Genomic DNA, 16,145 nt, shown 5'->3' on the forward strand with positions numbered 1-16,145 from the left:
ACTACTCTTTCTCTAGTCTCTAGTAGTACTAGTAGCACTCAGTGTCGTGAAGAGGGGCAAGGCCAAGGACAACCAGCTCATGGGGGGCCTGGTGAGACATTGTGTCAGGCAGCATCTATGAATGATCTATCAGAACATCGAGCGTACCGGCACCGCCTAGCTGCAGTGCGACGTGAGTACATCAGGTTAGTAGTATTTTTTTAATTTTATTCATGTACTGATTAACTATTTACATATTAAAATTAATAGTTAACTAATTTGTCACTTGATTATTTTAAACAGGAATCATGTCTTCTAATCGAATAAGAAAATATGAATCTGGACATCAAAAACGTCAAAAGAGACAGAGACGAGAGGAATTCCTGCAATCTCAGAGAGGGTCATTGGACAAGTTTGTCATTAAAGTACCACAAGTTACTCCCTCCGATAATCAAATTCAGGAAACTGGCAATCATCCAAACATTGTTGAGACAGAGCCTGAAAATAATTCTGAACAAGTTTTTGATAATACCAATGATCTGGATAGCTCTCCTGCTGCTGCGAACATTGATGATGCTACTACTTCAAACATTGGTATTCTTCTTTTCAGCCCGACATATTCGATCCAAGGTATTGGGATTCTCTCAATTCTAAACAGATTGACATTTTAGCAGAAAAGGTTCCTAAAAGAGACTTGTCAATTCAGAAAGGTCCAAATGATAGATTTTCAAGAAGGTTCTCTGCATGATTTTATACAAGAATTTTATTGAATGGAGAGAAGTGTGATAGGGATTGGCTTGTATATTCCAAAGAACTTGATAGAGTATATTGCTTTAGCTGCAAAGTATTCGCAAAAGGGCATAGAAAAGGTCAGTTGGCCAACGACGGATTCAATGATTGGACACATCTTAGTGAAAGGCTTAAAGAGCATGAAACAAGTGTAGATCATGTCATAAATATGACCACTTGGTATGAGTTGCGTAACAGATTGCAAAAGGAACAAACTATCGATAAAGGTGCTCAACAACAGCTTGAGAAAGAGAAGGAGCATTGGAGAAAAGTTCTGTTTAGAATTGTGACCATTGTAAAATTCTTGGGCAAACATAATCTTGCATTCCGTGGTCATAACTGCAAACTATATGAAGATAGCAATGGGAATTTCTTGGGCTTGATAGAAATGCTGGCTGAATTTGATCCAGTTATTCAGGAGCATGTTCGTCGAATTACAAACAATGAAACTCAAGTTCACTGTCTTGGTCCACGGGTTCAAATGAGCTAATATATTTGCTTGGTTCTGCTATTAATTCTGAGATTATTAAGAAAATAAAGCAAGCTAAATATTTCTTGGTCATACTTGATTGTACCCCTGATGCAAGCCACCAAGAATAAATATCTTTAATTATAAGGTATGTGGATTCATCTTCCAATCATGTTCGCATTGAGGAATCTTTCATGGGATTTTTGGAGGTAAATGATACATCAGGAAAAGAAGTTTTTGATGTTCTAGAAGGAGAACTAAAGTATCTCGGTCTCAATATAGATGACGTCAGAGGTCAAGGCTATTATAATGGCTCTAATATGAAAGGAAAAAATCAAGGGGTACAAAAGAAACTTTTGGACATAAATCCTAGAGCTTTCTATTCTGCTTGTGGTTGCCATAGCCTTAATTTAACACTTTGTGATATGGCCAAGAGTTGTGCTAAAGCTAAAGATTTTTTTAGAATTATCCAACGTATCTACATGACTTTTGCTAAATTTACAAAGAAATGGCAGATTCTGAAAGATAACTTAACTGGATTGACTCTCAAGTCAGTGTCAGCTACATGTTTGGAAAGCTGTATTGATAGTGTTAAGGCTATTAGATTTCAGTGTGCAAATATTCGGGAAGCTCTACTTCAAGTATCAGATAGTGATAACGATCCAGTGGCAAGCAGTGAGGCTAAATCTTTGGTAAATAATGAACTTGGAGATTTTGAATTTTTAGTGGCAATAGTCATTTGGTATGAGATTTTATATGCTGTCAATGTAGTAAGCAAAGACTTGCAGTCAAAGGATATGCTTATTGACATTGCCATTGAGAAAGTTCAGGATCTCATTTCTTTCTTCAAACAGTACAGAGAAACAGGTTTTCTAAATGCATTGGAGGCAGCCAAAGAAATTGCACTTGAGATGGATATTGGTACAACATTTCAAAAAAAGAGGCAAATTAAAAGAAAGAGAAATTTTGATGAGAATCCAAATGACACAAATATTGAAATACAATCCGCAGAGGAATCATTTCGAATCAACTACTTTATTCCTGTTGTAGATCAAGCTATCGCCTCACTGACAAGGAGATTTGAGCAGTATCAAAGTTATGAGAAAATATTTGGTTTCTTGTTTACTTCCAATGCATTGCGATCATTAGATAAAAAGAGTCTGAAAACTTGTTGTCACTATCCTAAGACTGCACTTAAAAGGGATGGACAGTCTGATATTGATGCGAATGACCTATTTGTGGAGTTGAGTTTTCTTCAAGATTTTATTCCACAGGAAAATATGGGTCCTCTTGATATTCTCAATTTTTTGAAGCAACATGATTATTTTCCCAGTGCAACTATTGCATACAGAGTTCTGCTAACCATTCCTGTGACCGTTGCATCGGCTGAGCGGAGTTTTTCTAAACTGAAGCTATTAAAGTCCTACTTACGCTCTACAATGACACAAGAAAGGCTGAATTTATTGGCTACAATAGCAATTGAGAGTGAAATGTTAGAGAAGATTGATTATGAGTACATCATTGAAGATTTTATTTCCAAGAACACCCATAGAATAATGCTTTTCAAATAAAATATATGTAAAAGTACCGCTTAGTGTATACAATTATATTATACATATAATACAATATTTTTTTAGCATTTTTCTTTAATAGATTAGGTCTATTTTAGTTATTTTGCACAGGGCCCCGGAAATACCGGGACGCCACTGCCTGCACTGGGTGCTGGCGACGCATTTCATCGTGAATGGCGCGACAGCAGCGAGCCATCGACTCTCACGGCTCCTGTCGTCGCGAATGGGGAGGTCCACCCTTTTGTCCCCAATGAAGTGCTGGACCAAGAGAGAGCCACCAACGGCAGCGGCTACCGCGCTCGCAGCAGCTTTGCGTTGCAGGAGCGGAAAAAGGGGATTCCGTGGAGCAAGCAGTGGCACAAGCGGCAGGTGCGACCATCGACGGCAGCGGTGAGCCCACATCAGGTACCCCTGATTTGTCGTGCCCTTTCAATTATGCACTGGAGCAAGAGCGCGCTTTGACTGTTTAACATGATGACATCCATCTGCGACAAGCACTAAAATCCATCATCAAGTGGACAAGATCTGAAATTGGCCCGATACATGAACAAATACAGCACGGAGCAGTATCAGACAATGGATGCATCATCACTCCAAACTGCTATTTCTTTTTTAATTAAAGAAAAATTCCAGCCTTGAATATTCATAAATGAATGTCTACGGTCAAAGGGTTATTACAGTTCTTAGACTCTAAATCTCAAAAGAGGATGTCAAAAACACAAGAAAGAAAATTTAAAAAAAACTAGAAGATTAAACTTCAATCTTCTTCATTCACATTTTAGAAACATTTCTTGAAATATTGGAACACGTTTACTTTAGCTTCTCATTCTACACGGAATCAATAAATGCCAATACCCATAACAAACAAAACAAAGTGAAAAGGGACCTGCTGGAACACCGTACGGCATCGTTGCCGACCATACTCGGCTCCGCGGGCTAGTACTGGACTCCCTGGCTCCTTGCCCGTCATGATTCCGTTTTGTCGCTGGCGGCGTGCTCTGATCAGCTGAATTTCTGAATTTTGTTCATTCTTCTTTCATGTGGCTAGGGTAGATGTGATCATGGGCCGGGTTGGCTTAGAGAAAAACCAGGTATTTTTTTCTTGAGCCTAAATCCGGACCGACTTGACTACCGGACCGGATTTTTCGGTCCGACCCTGACCCGATCCGTGGTAGGGTTGGATTTTTTTGGATTTTGGATAAAAAATCGGCTCATGCCTGGCCTAACTTTTGTTGCGGGCCAGAAATTTTGGTCCGAACCCAGTCCAAATATTGATCGGGTCAAATATTGATCGGGTCAGGTTGTGTTGGATTTTTCCGGACGGAATGGGTCGGGTCAGATTTATCGGGTCACTCGGCCCGTGATCAGGTCTAGGCTAGGGGTCGTTAGTGTCCGTGGGCTGCATGGACTGCCGAGAGACTGAAAAATCATGGGCGCTAGGGGTCCATGGGCCGCGCGCCGCCAAGAGTCTGAAAAACATGCAGCCAAACAGATCATGCCGTGACCTCCTCGGGAGTTGACACATCGCACAACAGACACACCACCCACAGTCACTGCCCAACAACCCACTGCCACTCCATTAGTGCCGCCTCTCTCTCTCTCTCTCTCTCTCTCTCTCTCTCCAGCTCTGGCTTCCTCCTGTTCGGCGGCCGGCCGGAATGGGCATGGGGCCTTCCTCCCCTCAGCCATGGCAGCGTCACCGCCTCTGCTCCGCCCTCCTCGTCCTCGTTCTTTTCGTCTTCCTCTGGTTTGTACGCGAACTGTTGAAGCCATTTCTGGTGGTTTCACTGTCCCTTATTGGATGGATATTTTGTATTTGGTTTGCATCAATTCTCTGGTTAAATTCCGAATACGGTGTCAATTGCTGGTGCTCCAAAGCTCACTACTTTTGCTTCAGCAATTCAGTAGTTCATTGATGGAGTTGCCTATTTTGCATCTGATTAGCAACTTTGTCAGACTGAGTTACTTTAACACTAAATGCTTGAAATCTGTAGAGCACTCAATTGTTTCATTAAACTCTCAATTGTTTCATTAAACTGTGGGAGGACATTTCTGATCACTGAGCATCCTGATTTCATTTCACACTTAACTCAGGGGCCTTAGGTTATGCTTGAAGCCCTGCACTTGCCCAATCACGGAATTGAATAACAGAAGTACAGAACCAACCCTTATGGTCTAAAATGCAGAAAATTATACCGTGCACTGCTTCAAATAAATGACAATACTGATAGTTTAAGCGTATTGATAAAAAATACCTCTATTTTGGTTGAAAATTCCATTACTTCACACTGATCCTCTAGAATAAGGTTTTAATTTTGTGGCCTAATTTCTGCACCCTTACTGTTTCAAGTGACTTTCTAAAAGATGTTATTGAAATGAAATTCGTCAAGTGCATAAGCTATGTGTTTTTATATCTCTTTTGTCTCTGTCCAACACTCTTTTTTTTTTGTAACGTAACATCAATGAAACATTGAGGAATATGCTGCAATGCTATTGTCAAAGTGCAAAACACTACAAGTTACAAAGCTTCAGAATTTGATCCATAGTAACCAAGGATACACATAATTAAAGAAAATGACTAATACCATTTTTTCATGCATGTAAATTACAGGGGTACTTCTCAGGCAAATGAAGAACTTGCCGCGTTGCCACCAAGAGGTTGGAACTCATATGACTCTTTTTCATGGATTGTAGATGAAAGTGCATACCTGCAAAATGCACAGATCTTGGCAGAGAAGTTACTCCCACATGGATACCAGGTTTTTTTCAGAATACTTTAGTTTGGCTATAGATAATATCATAAGAAATATGAATGGATATAATTCTGACCACACATTTAACTATTTATTCTATCTCATGTAGTATGCAGTTATTGATTTCCTCTGGTACCGGAAGTATGTTGATGGGGCATACACAGATTCATATGGGTTTGATAACATCGATGAATGGGGTCGACCATTTCCAGACCTTCAACGATTTCCGTCATCTACAGTTGACAGAGGGTTTAGTCAAATTGCCAGTAAGGTCCATGGAATGGGATTGAAATTTGGCATCCATTTGATGAAAGGTATAAGTGTTCAAGCGGTTAATGCAAACACGCCAATCTTGGACATTAAGACGGTAATGTTTTTCCTTTTAATATGCTAATATATGACAACTAATAGTGTTTTGAAAGTAGAATTTTATTTGGCAAAACTTATTACGCGTTCATTTTATCAAGGTCCCTCGACTTTGCTACTAGTCCTTGTTAACATTATGTTTTATACTCAAAACCAATAATCATTGCTAATGTTAACTTGTATATACAGAAGCCATTCTTAGCTTTTCTTTGAATCTCGGTATGAAAGATGAATTTGAAATTTATGTTTTACAAGATTACTCAACTTTATTGTACTAGCTGTGTGATCTTTTTTTTTGAGTTTTTGGAACACTGCAATGTGGAGGTTGGTTCCCTTGAGCACCAACCAATTTTGGTTTAATTATCTTCTCCATCATTCACTACTATAGTGTGAAATGCTCTACCCCATAGTATTTTTTAATTATATATTTGACATTTATGTAATTTCATATTATGTGATGTTTTCAATAACTGAATACCTTAGTCGTTGTGTGTTTTCCTGTGAAATCTTAACTTCTATTTATAATTCAACAAATAAATCTTGAAATCAGGGCATCACACTTAGCAAAACTCAGGTGCAAATGGAAGTTGCTGTACTCTAGTTTATAACTTTTTGATGTGTTCTCTTGTGATTTCTTTCAGGGAAAACCGTATATAGAGGACGGCCGTCAATGGACAGCACGTGACATAGGTCTCACTCACAGAACTTGTGCATGGATGCCGCATGGATTTATGAGTGTTAACACGGATACTGGAGCTGGACGGGCCTTTTTAAGATCTCTTTATCGACAATATGCTGATTGGGGTGTTGATTTTGGTACGCTTATAGGTTATATGTCATTTTTTTTGATAGGAGGTTATATGTCATTTTGCTATACGGTGCTGAATGTTGGCCTACAAAAAGGTGACATGTCCAGCAACTGAGTGTAGCAGAGATGCGTATGCTGCGTTGGTTCTGCGGGCATACAAAAAGGGATAGAGTCCGGAATGAAGAGATTTGAGATAGGGTCGGGGTGGCATCTATCGAGGAGAAGTTGATTCAACATCGGTTGAGATGGTTTGGACATGTACAACGGAGGCCTCCCGAGGCGCCGGTGCGTAGTGGAGTTTTAAAGCGGGGCGATAATGTAAAGAGAGGTAGAGGTAGACCTAGACTAACTTGGGACGAGACGGTTAAGAGAGACCTTAAGGAGTGGAATATCGCTAAGGAATTAGCTATGGATAGGAGCGCTTGGAGATTAGCAATTAACGTATCTGAACCGTGACCTTTGTTACTTTTTGTTTAACCCCTAACTCTTCCTTTGGCTTGTGCCCTTTTTGTGTTTTTTGTGTTTCTTATTCTTGTTTTATGTGGGTTTCATCTCTAACCTACCCCAACTTGCTTGGGACAAAAGGCTAAGTTGTAGTTGTTGTAGTTGTTGGCCTGTGGATAGCATGGAGTTATCTCAAGTTTTAGTTGGCCCTTCCCATGTGCTGCCTAAACTTAGTGTTGAACAAATGTTTTGTTTGCAGTGAAGGTTGATTGTATCTTCGGCACAGATTATAGCCCAGAAGAAATCATCACTATTTCAGAGGTAAATAACTCCCCATCCTAGAATTAATTATACTAGTTCCGATGAAATCAGTGAATTTCCAGAATCAGCTAATACCTATGTTGCAGCTATTGCAAGAGATTGATCGTCCGATCATCCTGTCCCTCTCACCAGGAACTGAAGCCACTCCAGCATTAGCTGAGAATATTAGCGATCATGTTAATATGTACAGAATAACTGGAGATGATTGGGATAACTGGAATGATGTGAGCTCACATTTTTCTGTGTCAAGGTAAATTGAACAGATATTTTCTACCTTGTCTTGTTTCTTTACATACTCATTATTTTCCTTAGCTGTATCAGTTTATTGTCTAGTAAATAAGAACTTATTCCTTATTTCCCTTTGCATGCTGTACGCAGTTCCTTTGCTGCTGCAAAGAAGATAGGGGCCACTGGGTTGCGAGGAAGATCTTGGCCAGACTTAGACATGCTTCCATTTGGATGGCTTACCGATCCAAGTACTGAATTAGCTTTATATTAATTAAGAAATTAAAATAGCCTTGATTCTCATCTTGCACAGTGTCTTTTAACCATGAAGCAAACTCACAATTTTCAGAAGAAACAAACTACAATCTGTTAAATGCTCATGTTATCGAATTTCTTTTGAGGAAAACATGTTACCGAATTTTGGCATCAAGAAACGGTTGTAGCACACCAGGTGGGACATGAATTCTTCCACAAACTTCATGGATGCACATGCTGTTACAGTGTTGTATGAAATATCTCATTCTATATAGGAAAATGCGGAATATCTAAACTTATATGCCATAAGTTACTTAGAGAAAGACATTCATTTATTCAAGCAGCTGAGAGGAACTGAGCCTAGCTCAGTTGATGGGAGGTGTGGGTGTACACCCCCACCACCTAGATTCGAGTTTGGGTGCACTAATTTATTCAACTACATGTAACTCATCTGCTCAATTGTTTTCTTGGGTACATCATATCTGTATCTTGTTTTTTTTTTCTTTCCCCATTTTTTCTGGAATATGTTGAATGAGATAATAGATATGCAGCTGTATCAGAATTCAGAAACAGACCCTTTCTTCTGTTAGTGCAGGTGTCAATCAAGGCCCTCACAGGAAATGTAACCTTACTCTTGATGAACAGAAAACACAGGTTGATGGTGATCAGTTTGGTTTTAAAATTTTAAATGTTTTATATCTTTTTTATATAATAAGGAACTCTTTTTTCTTTGATTGACCTTCCAGATGGCACTTTGGTCAATGGCTAAATCGCCTCTCATGTATGGTGGAGATTTGAGACATCTCGATGATATTACACTAAGCATAATTACCAATCCTACTTTATTGAAGATAAACCACTACAGTAAAAATAACATGGAGGTACCTTGACTTGAGAATTTGTATCAGAACGGTTTGTGCTTTTTGTAGCCATAAAAGAACTATATGCTGACCTGTAGACATTTTCAGTTCCATTATGTGCACAGTGAAAGGACGTCAAAAAAGGAACATTCTGGCCGCTTTAGATCTCCTTATCATGTTGACCTTACAAAGAATGATGGCATGTTTGTCGGTCTAACTGCCTGCAACGATGATACAGCTAATGGATGGTATATGTTTTCACAAGATGGGAAGCCAGATCATATATGCAGGAACTACGAAATACAGAATGACAAAAGTATATCATTTTGCCTGGGAAAAACACAATTTGTACATTATAGGGGTATCATTAGCATGGACAACATGGAACACCAATCTAAGTTTCATCTTTCAGTTAGAAATACCAGTGATACTTGTTTGGATGCATCTGCTGGTCGAAGGCGGACCGCCTCAGAGATTAGGTTTCCAATGTTCTCTGCATGCAGGTGGCATGCAAAACAGGTAATGAGATCTCTACCATCACCACCAGACCACCAACCCAATCTTTTGAATAGTGAAGATTACATGAAGTGTTACTTACTGGACACAAAACTTTAGCACTTTACTAGTCATGAAGTTTGTGAAGAATGAGAACTTACGCATGAATGTGTGAATGCGCAGATGTGGGAGCTAAATGCGAATGGAAACCTTGTGAGCAGCTATTCAGGATTGTGTGCCACAGTGGAATCAAGGGATGAAGGAGGTACATATTAAGTAACTTTGTTGTGATTTAATTGAAATAATTACACTGCCATCACAGTTTTCTATGAAATAGGTACTAATGGAGCTCGTGCATGGGTTGCAACTGGAAGTAAAGGTTAGTTATCTTATATTTACATGTACACAACAGGGAATCCTGTCAAATGGTTTACTCCTGTGAGGAATATATATGTATATCGATTACTAACATACAAAATTCTTTTAATTGTTGCCTCTGTAAAATATATAATAATTTGCTACCAGAATTGCAATATTTCTATATGGTACATGAGCTTCAGCTCTGTTAACAAAAATCTTGTAGATAGACCATGATATTCATAGAGTAACCACAGGACACATAATCTCACCAAGACTTCAGAATCAAGCGTCGAAAATAGAGACCTTAGGCTACATGGATGACATAATTTAGACAGGGAATGCAAAACTGACTTTCATAGCTTCAACTGTAAGGGGAGAAGTGAGACAAGAGTATCTATATGTGCCTACCTCCATCATGTAGTTCTTTCCTCAACCATCACTGATTTCCAATTTAGCAATCTTGCGACTCCAAAGTTTCAACCTTAGAAGCAAGACTAGCATGGCCATTCTTGCCAACTGTCTTAACATCTGAAACCTTTACATTCTTTTTTTTTACAATTATACAAGAATAGGATAGCTAGGATCATCCATAGACCCTTTTCTTGGCAGATAAAGCCTTGAGGACCTGCTTTGATACATGGCACATAACCTTGTTTCACATATCTGACTTCAGGTGGATAACCTTTTGTGGTTTCTTTTTTGCATAACAAGGAAATAAACTACTTTACTAATAGTCTTCCTAACTCCTCCTGTTTTAAATATGTTGAAATCATCTTCCTCTAGTTTCATAAACCAAAAAGTTCTGCATGTAGTTTGATAAAATAATACTCCCTCCGTCCCAAATTATTAGTCATTCTGGCTTTTCTAGATACATATTATAAACTAGATGCATAGCAAAAATTATGCACCTAGAATAGCCAAAACGACTAATAATTTGGAACGGAGGGAGTATATTCTTGGTTTACACAATTGTAGTTCAGATTTGAGTTTTGGGTTTTAGAGGAAAACAGTAAACAATCTCAAAAACATTGTCTCATACATACAGCATTTTCATTAAAATATCGAAACCCTTCACTCTGCAGCGAATTATAAGTCTTACTATTATAGAATTGGTAACATGACTTTTGGCCGAAATTATATTGAAGTTATGTTCATCTGTGTTATCTAACCATATTCGCCTTTCATAACTTGAGTAAAATACGCTCAGAAGTTATCAGAATTTCTTGTATGGTGCATAACCATGGTAAAGATGGACGATCTCATTACTCCTTTGATTAGGAGACTAGAAATGTGTGAAATTACCTAGATTGTTGATCGCAGTACTCAGAAATGAAAGATTTAGTGGTCTGGTTGATTTTGTACTCCCAACTGAGATACTCCCTCCATCCCAAAAAGAATGCAACTCTCGCTCCTCGACAAGTCAAACAATTTCAACTTTGACCAAATTTATACAAAATAGTATTAACATCTGTACTATAAAATAAGTATCATTAGATTAATCATATAATGTATTTTCATACTAAATCTATTTGGAGACATAAATGTTAGTAACTTTTTGTATAAATTTGGTCAAACTTGAAATTATTTGACTTCTCGAAACAAAGGAGAGTTGCATTCTTTTCGGGGATGGAGGGAGTAGTTTCAGCTTCAAGCGCGGACCATTTCAATTTCTATCTTTTGAGTAATGCATGAGAAAAGATTTATATGCTGACGCATTGTGTTCCATGGTGCAGGAGAAATCTATCTTGCATTCTTCAACCTTGACTCCACGAGCAGGAAGATGGCTGCACGAATATCAGACCTTGGAATGGTTCTCAGGAGAGCATTGTTGAGAAAACACCTATGTAGCTGCACTGAAGTTTGGAGCGGGAAGAATTTCAGTCTCACGAAAGAAGAGATTTCAGCAGTGGTTAATCCACATGCCTCCATGTTGTTCGAAATCATATGTTAGATTGCGGTACTGGAACCCATAAATTGATTTGCCAGAAAGATTTTATTAGAACAGTGAAAAATAAACAAGGAAAAAAGGAAGGTGAACAGTATGTTTTGTTTGATATCCTAAAAGGGCTCGGTGGCTCCTATTTAGTGGTACAATTTTCAGCTACTCATGATTAACAGAGGAACATGCAACACAATTTGGAGGTTCAAATTGCAAATCACTCAGACATGGCTATTTGTCCAACCAAACGTAAGTAATTCAATCATTTACCTATTAATTAAATAGTACGAACAAACATTATCTGGTCACCAAGATAATAGCAGATAGATAAATATAATATTGTACTCGTGGAATGGAATCATCTGACGAGAGCAGGATTCACAAGCAGCAGTAGCATGCACAACTAAATGACAAATGCAGAATGAACAACATGGCAGAACTTATAATAAGAAAAATGCAAGAATGGCATCAGGACATGAACACGGAAAGCTGAAAGAGCAAGCTGAGACAGATCATGCATTCAGCTTAACATCTCGCTAAGCATAACCGAGTTGCAACCTATGATATAGCTACCGACAAAACATTCCTAACTAACCACCACCTTAATATATAGAGATCCCTACTACTTGGACATGCAAAGATCAGCTACCACAAGAACTACTGCGAAGCCCTCTTCGTCTTCACTTCTTTGCCAATGTGGAACTGGGTGATTTTGGAGCAGGAGGGGAATTTTGTAGCCAGTCCTTTGCACAGAACAGTGCCTCCAAGGTTTCGGGGCGCAGTGAACTCCGGTAGTCGTCAAGCATCCTTGCTTCAGTTCTAGCTGACGAGAATATAGAGCCGCAACCTATTGTGGAGACTGGGATGGCAAGGACATCTCGGGCCATCCTTGAGAGAGTTGGGTACTTTACGGCGTTAAGCTTCCACCACTTCAGGATGCCAAACTCTGGGATGCGTGGGAGCAAGGCTTCTTCCAAGTACCGATCTAGCTCTGACTTTGGGATCTGGGTCAGCGCCACCTCTGAAAGATGGATGTCAAAGTCTGAAAGTACATCACCAGTGGAAGGTGGATTTGTTAGGATTTTCGTTACATCAGTAGGCAGAGCACCATTAGCACCTTGCTCAACATGGGCAGGTGTCAACGGAAGTGGCTGTCTAACATATTCTTCGTAAAGCTCGTGAACAGCATCATCCACCACCTTGACATACTTTACACCCTTCAGACCATAAATTTTGGAGTAACTGAACTCAACAATCTTCATCTTGAAACGAGGATCCATCACAATAGCAATGGCCAGCATGACATTACAATCATTCCAGTACTTGTCAAACCTCTCATGCATGTCTTTTGCAATTCTACTGGAAATTGGATCTTGAAGATCTGTGCCACTTGAAATCTCTCTCTGAATTGTCCAAGCCTCATGGAAAAAGATGTTTGACGTTGGATCTTCTGTTGCCAAAATGCTTTGTGCAGAGTCATACAAAAGCTTAAGATACCTGCAAGCAACCTCGACTTCCTCGCAGTCCACTGCAGAAGGTGATTGATTGTAGTTAGCATTAGATTTCTCCAGCATGGTGAATGCTTGGTTATAATCCAGAGCTGCCAGCAGCATCAGATAGGTGGTGTTCCACTGGGCTTTAATGTCGAGACATAGGGTCTTGTTACTTGGAATTTGCAGTAGCTGAATAATGTCAGTAAATTGCTGCTCATGGCTAGTACAAGATTTTATGAACTTTATACTTTAACGGATTTTGTAGATGACATTTTGAACTGAATCAGTGACATCACTTGCAGCTGCATTCAGTATATGGGCATAGGACCTCACAACCAAAAACTGCCCCTTAAGCATCTTCCACTCAGAATCAATGAATTGGCCAGCAATTAAAACATATCCAAGAGTTTGGTGTAAGAACCGCCCAATTTGATATTATTTTAAGCGAACCGCCGGTCATTATCAATAAGATAAGAGCTAACACGCGCTTGCCCGAGAGCATGCCACTTGTTAACCCACATCTAAGGACATGAACAACCGACACGTTGTTTGCTAAAAATAATATCAAATCCGGTAGCCCTGGTATGTGCTCCACCATATGCCCAAGATCAAGCATACACACATACCGTTTACAATCACGTATATATTGCCGATGAACCACAAAGAGCAATTTTAAGCATTTCAAGTGTTTAACAAATAAACATTACAAGTTCAACATAAGAGGGTTCAAATCTGAAATTAAAGGTCCAACAACAACTTACAAGCCTTGGTCTCACAATTAGCATTAAAAGGGACATGAAACTTAAAGTTTAGTGTTTAACATGCTATCCCAAAAGAAACGACTACGCAGTGGATAAACTTGATAAAATATGATAAACTAATGGAGTCTTGCTCAAGGGCACCATCGAGGCCACAATGACCTACTCCTCCTCCGCACCGGTATCGGCAGGGTAGAACTATAGAAGTGGCCAAACACAACTTCCAGCTCACCTGCAACTTAGTTTAAAAAACAACATAAGTGCAAAGGTACTCGCAAGACTTACACAATTTAATAATTAAGGAGCATGCAATGAGGGCTCAACAAGATACATGAGCTCCCTAATCCAACATCTAGCTCTCTAGCAAATTAATTATCTTGCCCAACCCACCTCACAATTTTAGTTGCTTAAATGCAATAAACAAATAAAGTAACATAGAGTGACACGAGCCCTGACAAAGCATAAACATACTTCTACGAAAAATTCATTGGATATTGAGCTTGCTCGTAACCGAGAGTGTGGCAATTCGAATTGATTATTTAACCTTGCAAGGGTATCCTTCTTTACCCACATGACACAAGGACCATATGGCTCACCCAACCGATCACGTAGGGTAAGAGAGTACTCGCACCACCTTTTCCAACAAGTCTTAACCGTTGAAAATCACGCCTAACTTGCACGAAGAGTCACCTCGGTCCACCAGGGACACCCCTAAGTCTTTCTACAAAGTCCTATGGCCCTGCATCTAGGATCGTGCCTTAATGATTAAAATATAAAAGGTATTCGGCTCATCCATACCATGATTGGATATGTGGTAGTAAGTTAAGTTGCTCAAAAATAAGGTCATCCACGGACGGTCCTTAAACGATTCAAGTGGATTATGCCTCCGAGACTCCTTTTATAGGCCCTACATTCTGCCCAAACCACGAAACCACTTTTCCAACTAGACTGTATCGATCCTTCCAACATTCCCAAAATCAGACAAATGCGATCAAGGGTAACCAAGTTGCCAAGTGAGTGTAGTGTGATTGTATTCCTAAAATTTGCTTACAATAGACCAACTCTAAGTGTGGCTAAGCATCTAATAAATTAATTAGTTACTAACTACAAGTGGCAAGGATATGGATATATAAAATAAGGAAGGTAAATGCAAGAAAGTAGGATCAACGATGCAATAGATAAATATATAGCATAACCAAAAATATCCAAATGAGATAACTAAACTAAATCAAATTAAGCGGATCAAGGAACATGCTTAGCTGCTTGACTTGGTTTTCTTCCGGCTCGACAACGAACTCAACTCCGGGCTCGATTTCGACGGCCTTTGGAGGGCTCAACGGGCTCGTTCTCCAGCGTTTCGGTCACTATAATGCATGAATGAATGAGATACATGCATTAGCATGATTCCATGATATGAATATGACATAACATGAAATGAGGAATGAATGGCATACATAAACAAGACAAGCAACACAAACACTACCGATAAGACACTGCTTACTATGCTTTTAATAAAAGAACCTAAAGCGAGGGTTGGTCAAAATAAATTCATACAGCAAGCATAAAATCATGAATTAATTTGAGCACACAGAGAACCTCAATACAAAATCATAAAAGTTGGATTTGCAGCAAAATCTATTTTATATAAATATTTATAAGCATGATAATTTTTAGTTGCTCTAAACAAGATAAATCTTAAAAGATATGCAAACTACTTTAAATAATTTCCAGAAAATTACCGCAGGAACTAGACAGATAGACAAGGCTAACAAAATAGGTCTTACCCTTTTACCACTTTTCAAACAAAATTTATGGATTAAACAAGCCTGCAGGCAGAGAACAATAAATCACACTAAAACATTATAAAACAGTTCGGTTCCATCCAAACATATTTCACCACTAGATAGATCCTTTCACCAAGAATCTAACAAAGTTACGTTTGGCATTTTTAGCGCAGCAGAGAAATTACCAAGCATTTAAGTTACTTTAACATAAACAAAGCATAACTATTTTACTGAAATAGAAACATGCAATCCATCAAATTTACAAGGTAGATCTTGGTGCAAGTAATCCAACAAAATAAGTTTCACATTTTTCCGAGATCTACAGAATTTTACAACAGTTCAGATCACTAAAACACCCTAAAATAGCAGATCTGCACAACCTGGGCCCGCCCAAGCCGTTGACCAGCGGGCCCAGGGGAAAATGGGCCCAGGCTTGGTCAATGCCGATCGCTGGCCTTGACCCACGGCAAGGGCAC

The 16,145-nt window shown here is 39.1% G+C and overlaps 2 protein-coding genes across 5 annotated transcripts; one reads left to right on the forward strand and one right to left on the reverse strand.

Moving 5' to 3' along the window:
* Nucleotides 1-4,346: 4,346 nt before the first annotated feature.
* On the forward strand, nt 4,347-11,786 carry LOC112895480 (alpha-galactosidase mel1). Of its 4 annotated transcripts, XM_025963434.1 has the most exons (14): nt 4,347-4,555; nt 5,420-5,567; nt 5,671-5,928; nt 6,569-6,743; nt 7,439-7,500; nt 7,587-7,750; nt 7,879-7,976; nt 8,576-8,634; nt 8,727-8,861; nt 8,949-9,156; nt 9,253-9,359; nt 9,519-9,600; nt 9,658-9,714; nt 11,429-11,786. In XM_025963434.1, the coding sequence occupies exons 1-14, from the start codon at nt 4,467-4,469 to the stop codon at nt 11,644-11,646; spliced, it is 1,860 nt and encodes a 619-aa protein (XP_025819219.1). In that variant the 5' UTR covers nt 4,347-4,466; the 3' UTR covers nt 11,647-11,786. The 4 variants fall into 4 exon arrangements, with proteins under 4 accessions (XP_025819219.1, XP_025819216.1, XP_025819217.1 ...); XM_025963431.1 differs by having other exon boundaries at nt 8,949-9,359; XM_025963432.1 differs by having other exon boundaries at nt 8,949-9,359; nt 9,673-9,714.
* Nucleotides 11,787-12,314: 528 nt separating this feature from the next.
* Nucleotides 12,315-13,208, reverse strand: LOC112892536 (zinc finger BED domain-containing protein RICESLEEPER 2-like). Its single transcript, XM_025959675.1, has one exon. The coding sequence runs from the start codon at nt 13,206-13,208 to the stop codon at nt 12,315-12,317; it is 894 nt and encodes a 297-aa protein (XP_025815460.1).
* Nucleotides 13,209-16,145: the final 2,937 nt, after the last annotated feature.

The sequence above is a fragment of the Panicum hallii genome, chromosome 5, assembly GCF_002211085.1.
Source record: "Panicum hallii strain FIL2 chromosome 5, PHallii_v3.1, whole genome shotgun sequence".
Classification (NCBI taxonomy): domain Eukaryota; kingdom Viridiplantae; phylum Streptophyta; class Magnoliopsida; order Poales; family Poaceae; genus Panicum; species Panicum hallii.

Excerpts from the sequence above, each read along its gene's own strand:
- LOC112895480 (XM_025963431.1), top strand. The coding sequence starts at position 4,467 with ATGGGCATGGGGCCTTCCTCCCCTCAGCCATGGCAGCGTCACCGCCTC. Across the intron at positions 5,568-5,670 it reads TACTCCCACATGGATACCAG|TATGCAGTTATTGATTTCCT; the intron begins GTTTTTTTCAGA and ends TATCTCATGTAG. Across the intron at positions 5,929-6,568 it reads CAATCTTGGACATTAAGACG|GGAAAACCGTATATAGAGGA; the intron begins GTAATGTTTTTC and ends GATTTCTTTCAG.
- LOC112892536 (XM_025959675.1), bottom strand. The coding sequence starts at position 13,208 with ATGCTGGAGAAATCTAATGCTAACTACAATCAATCACCTTCTGCAGTG.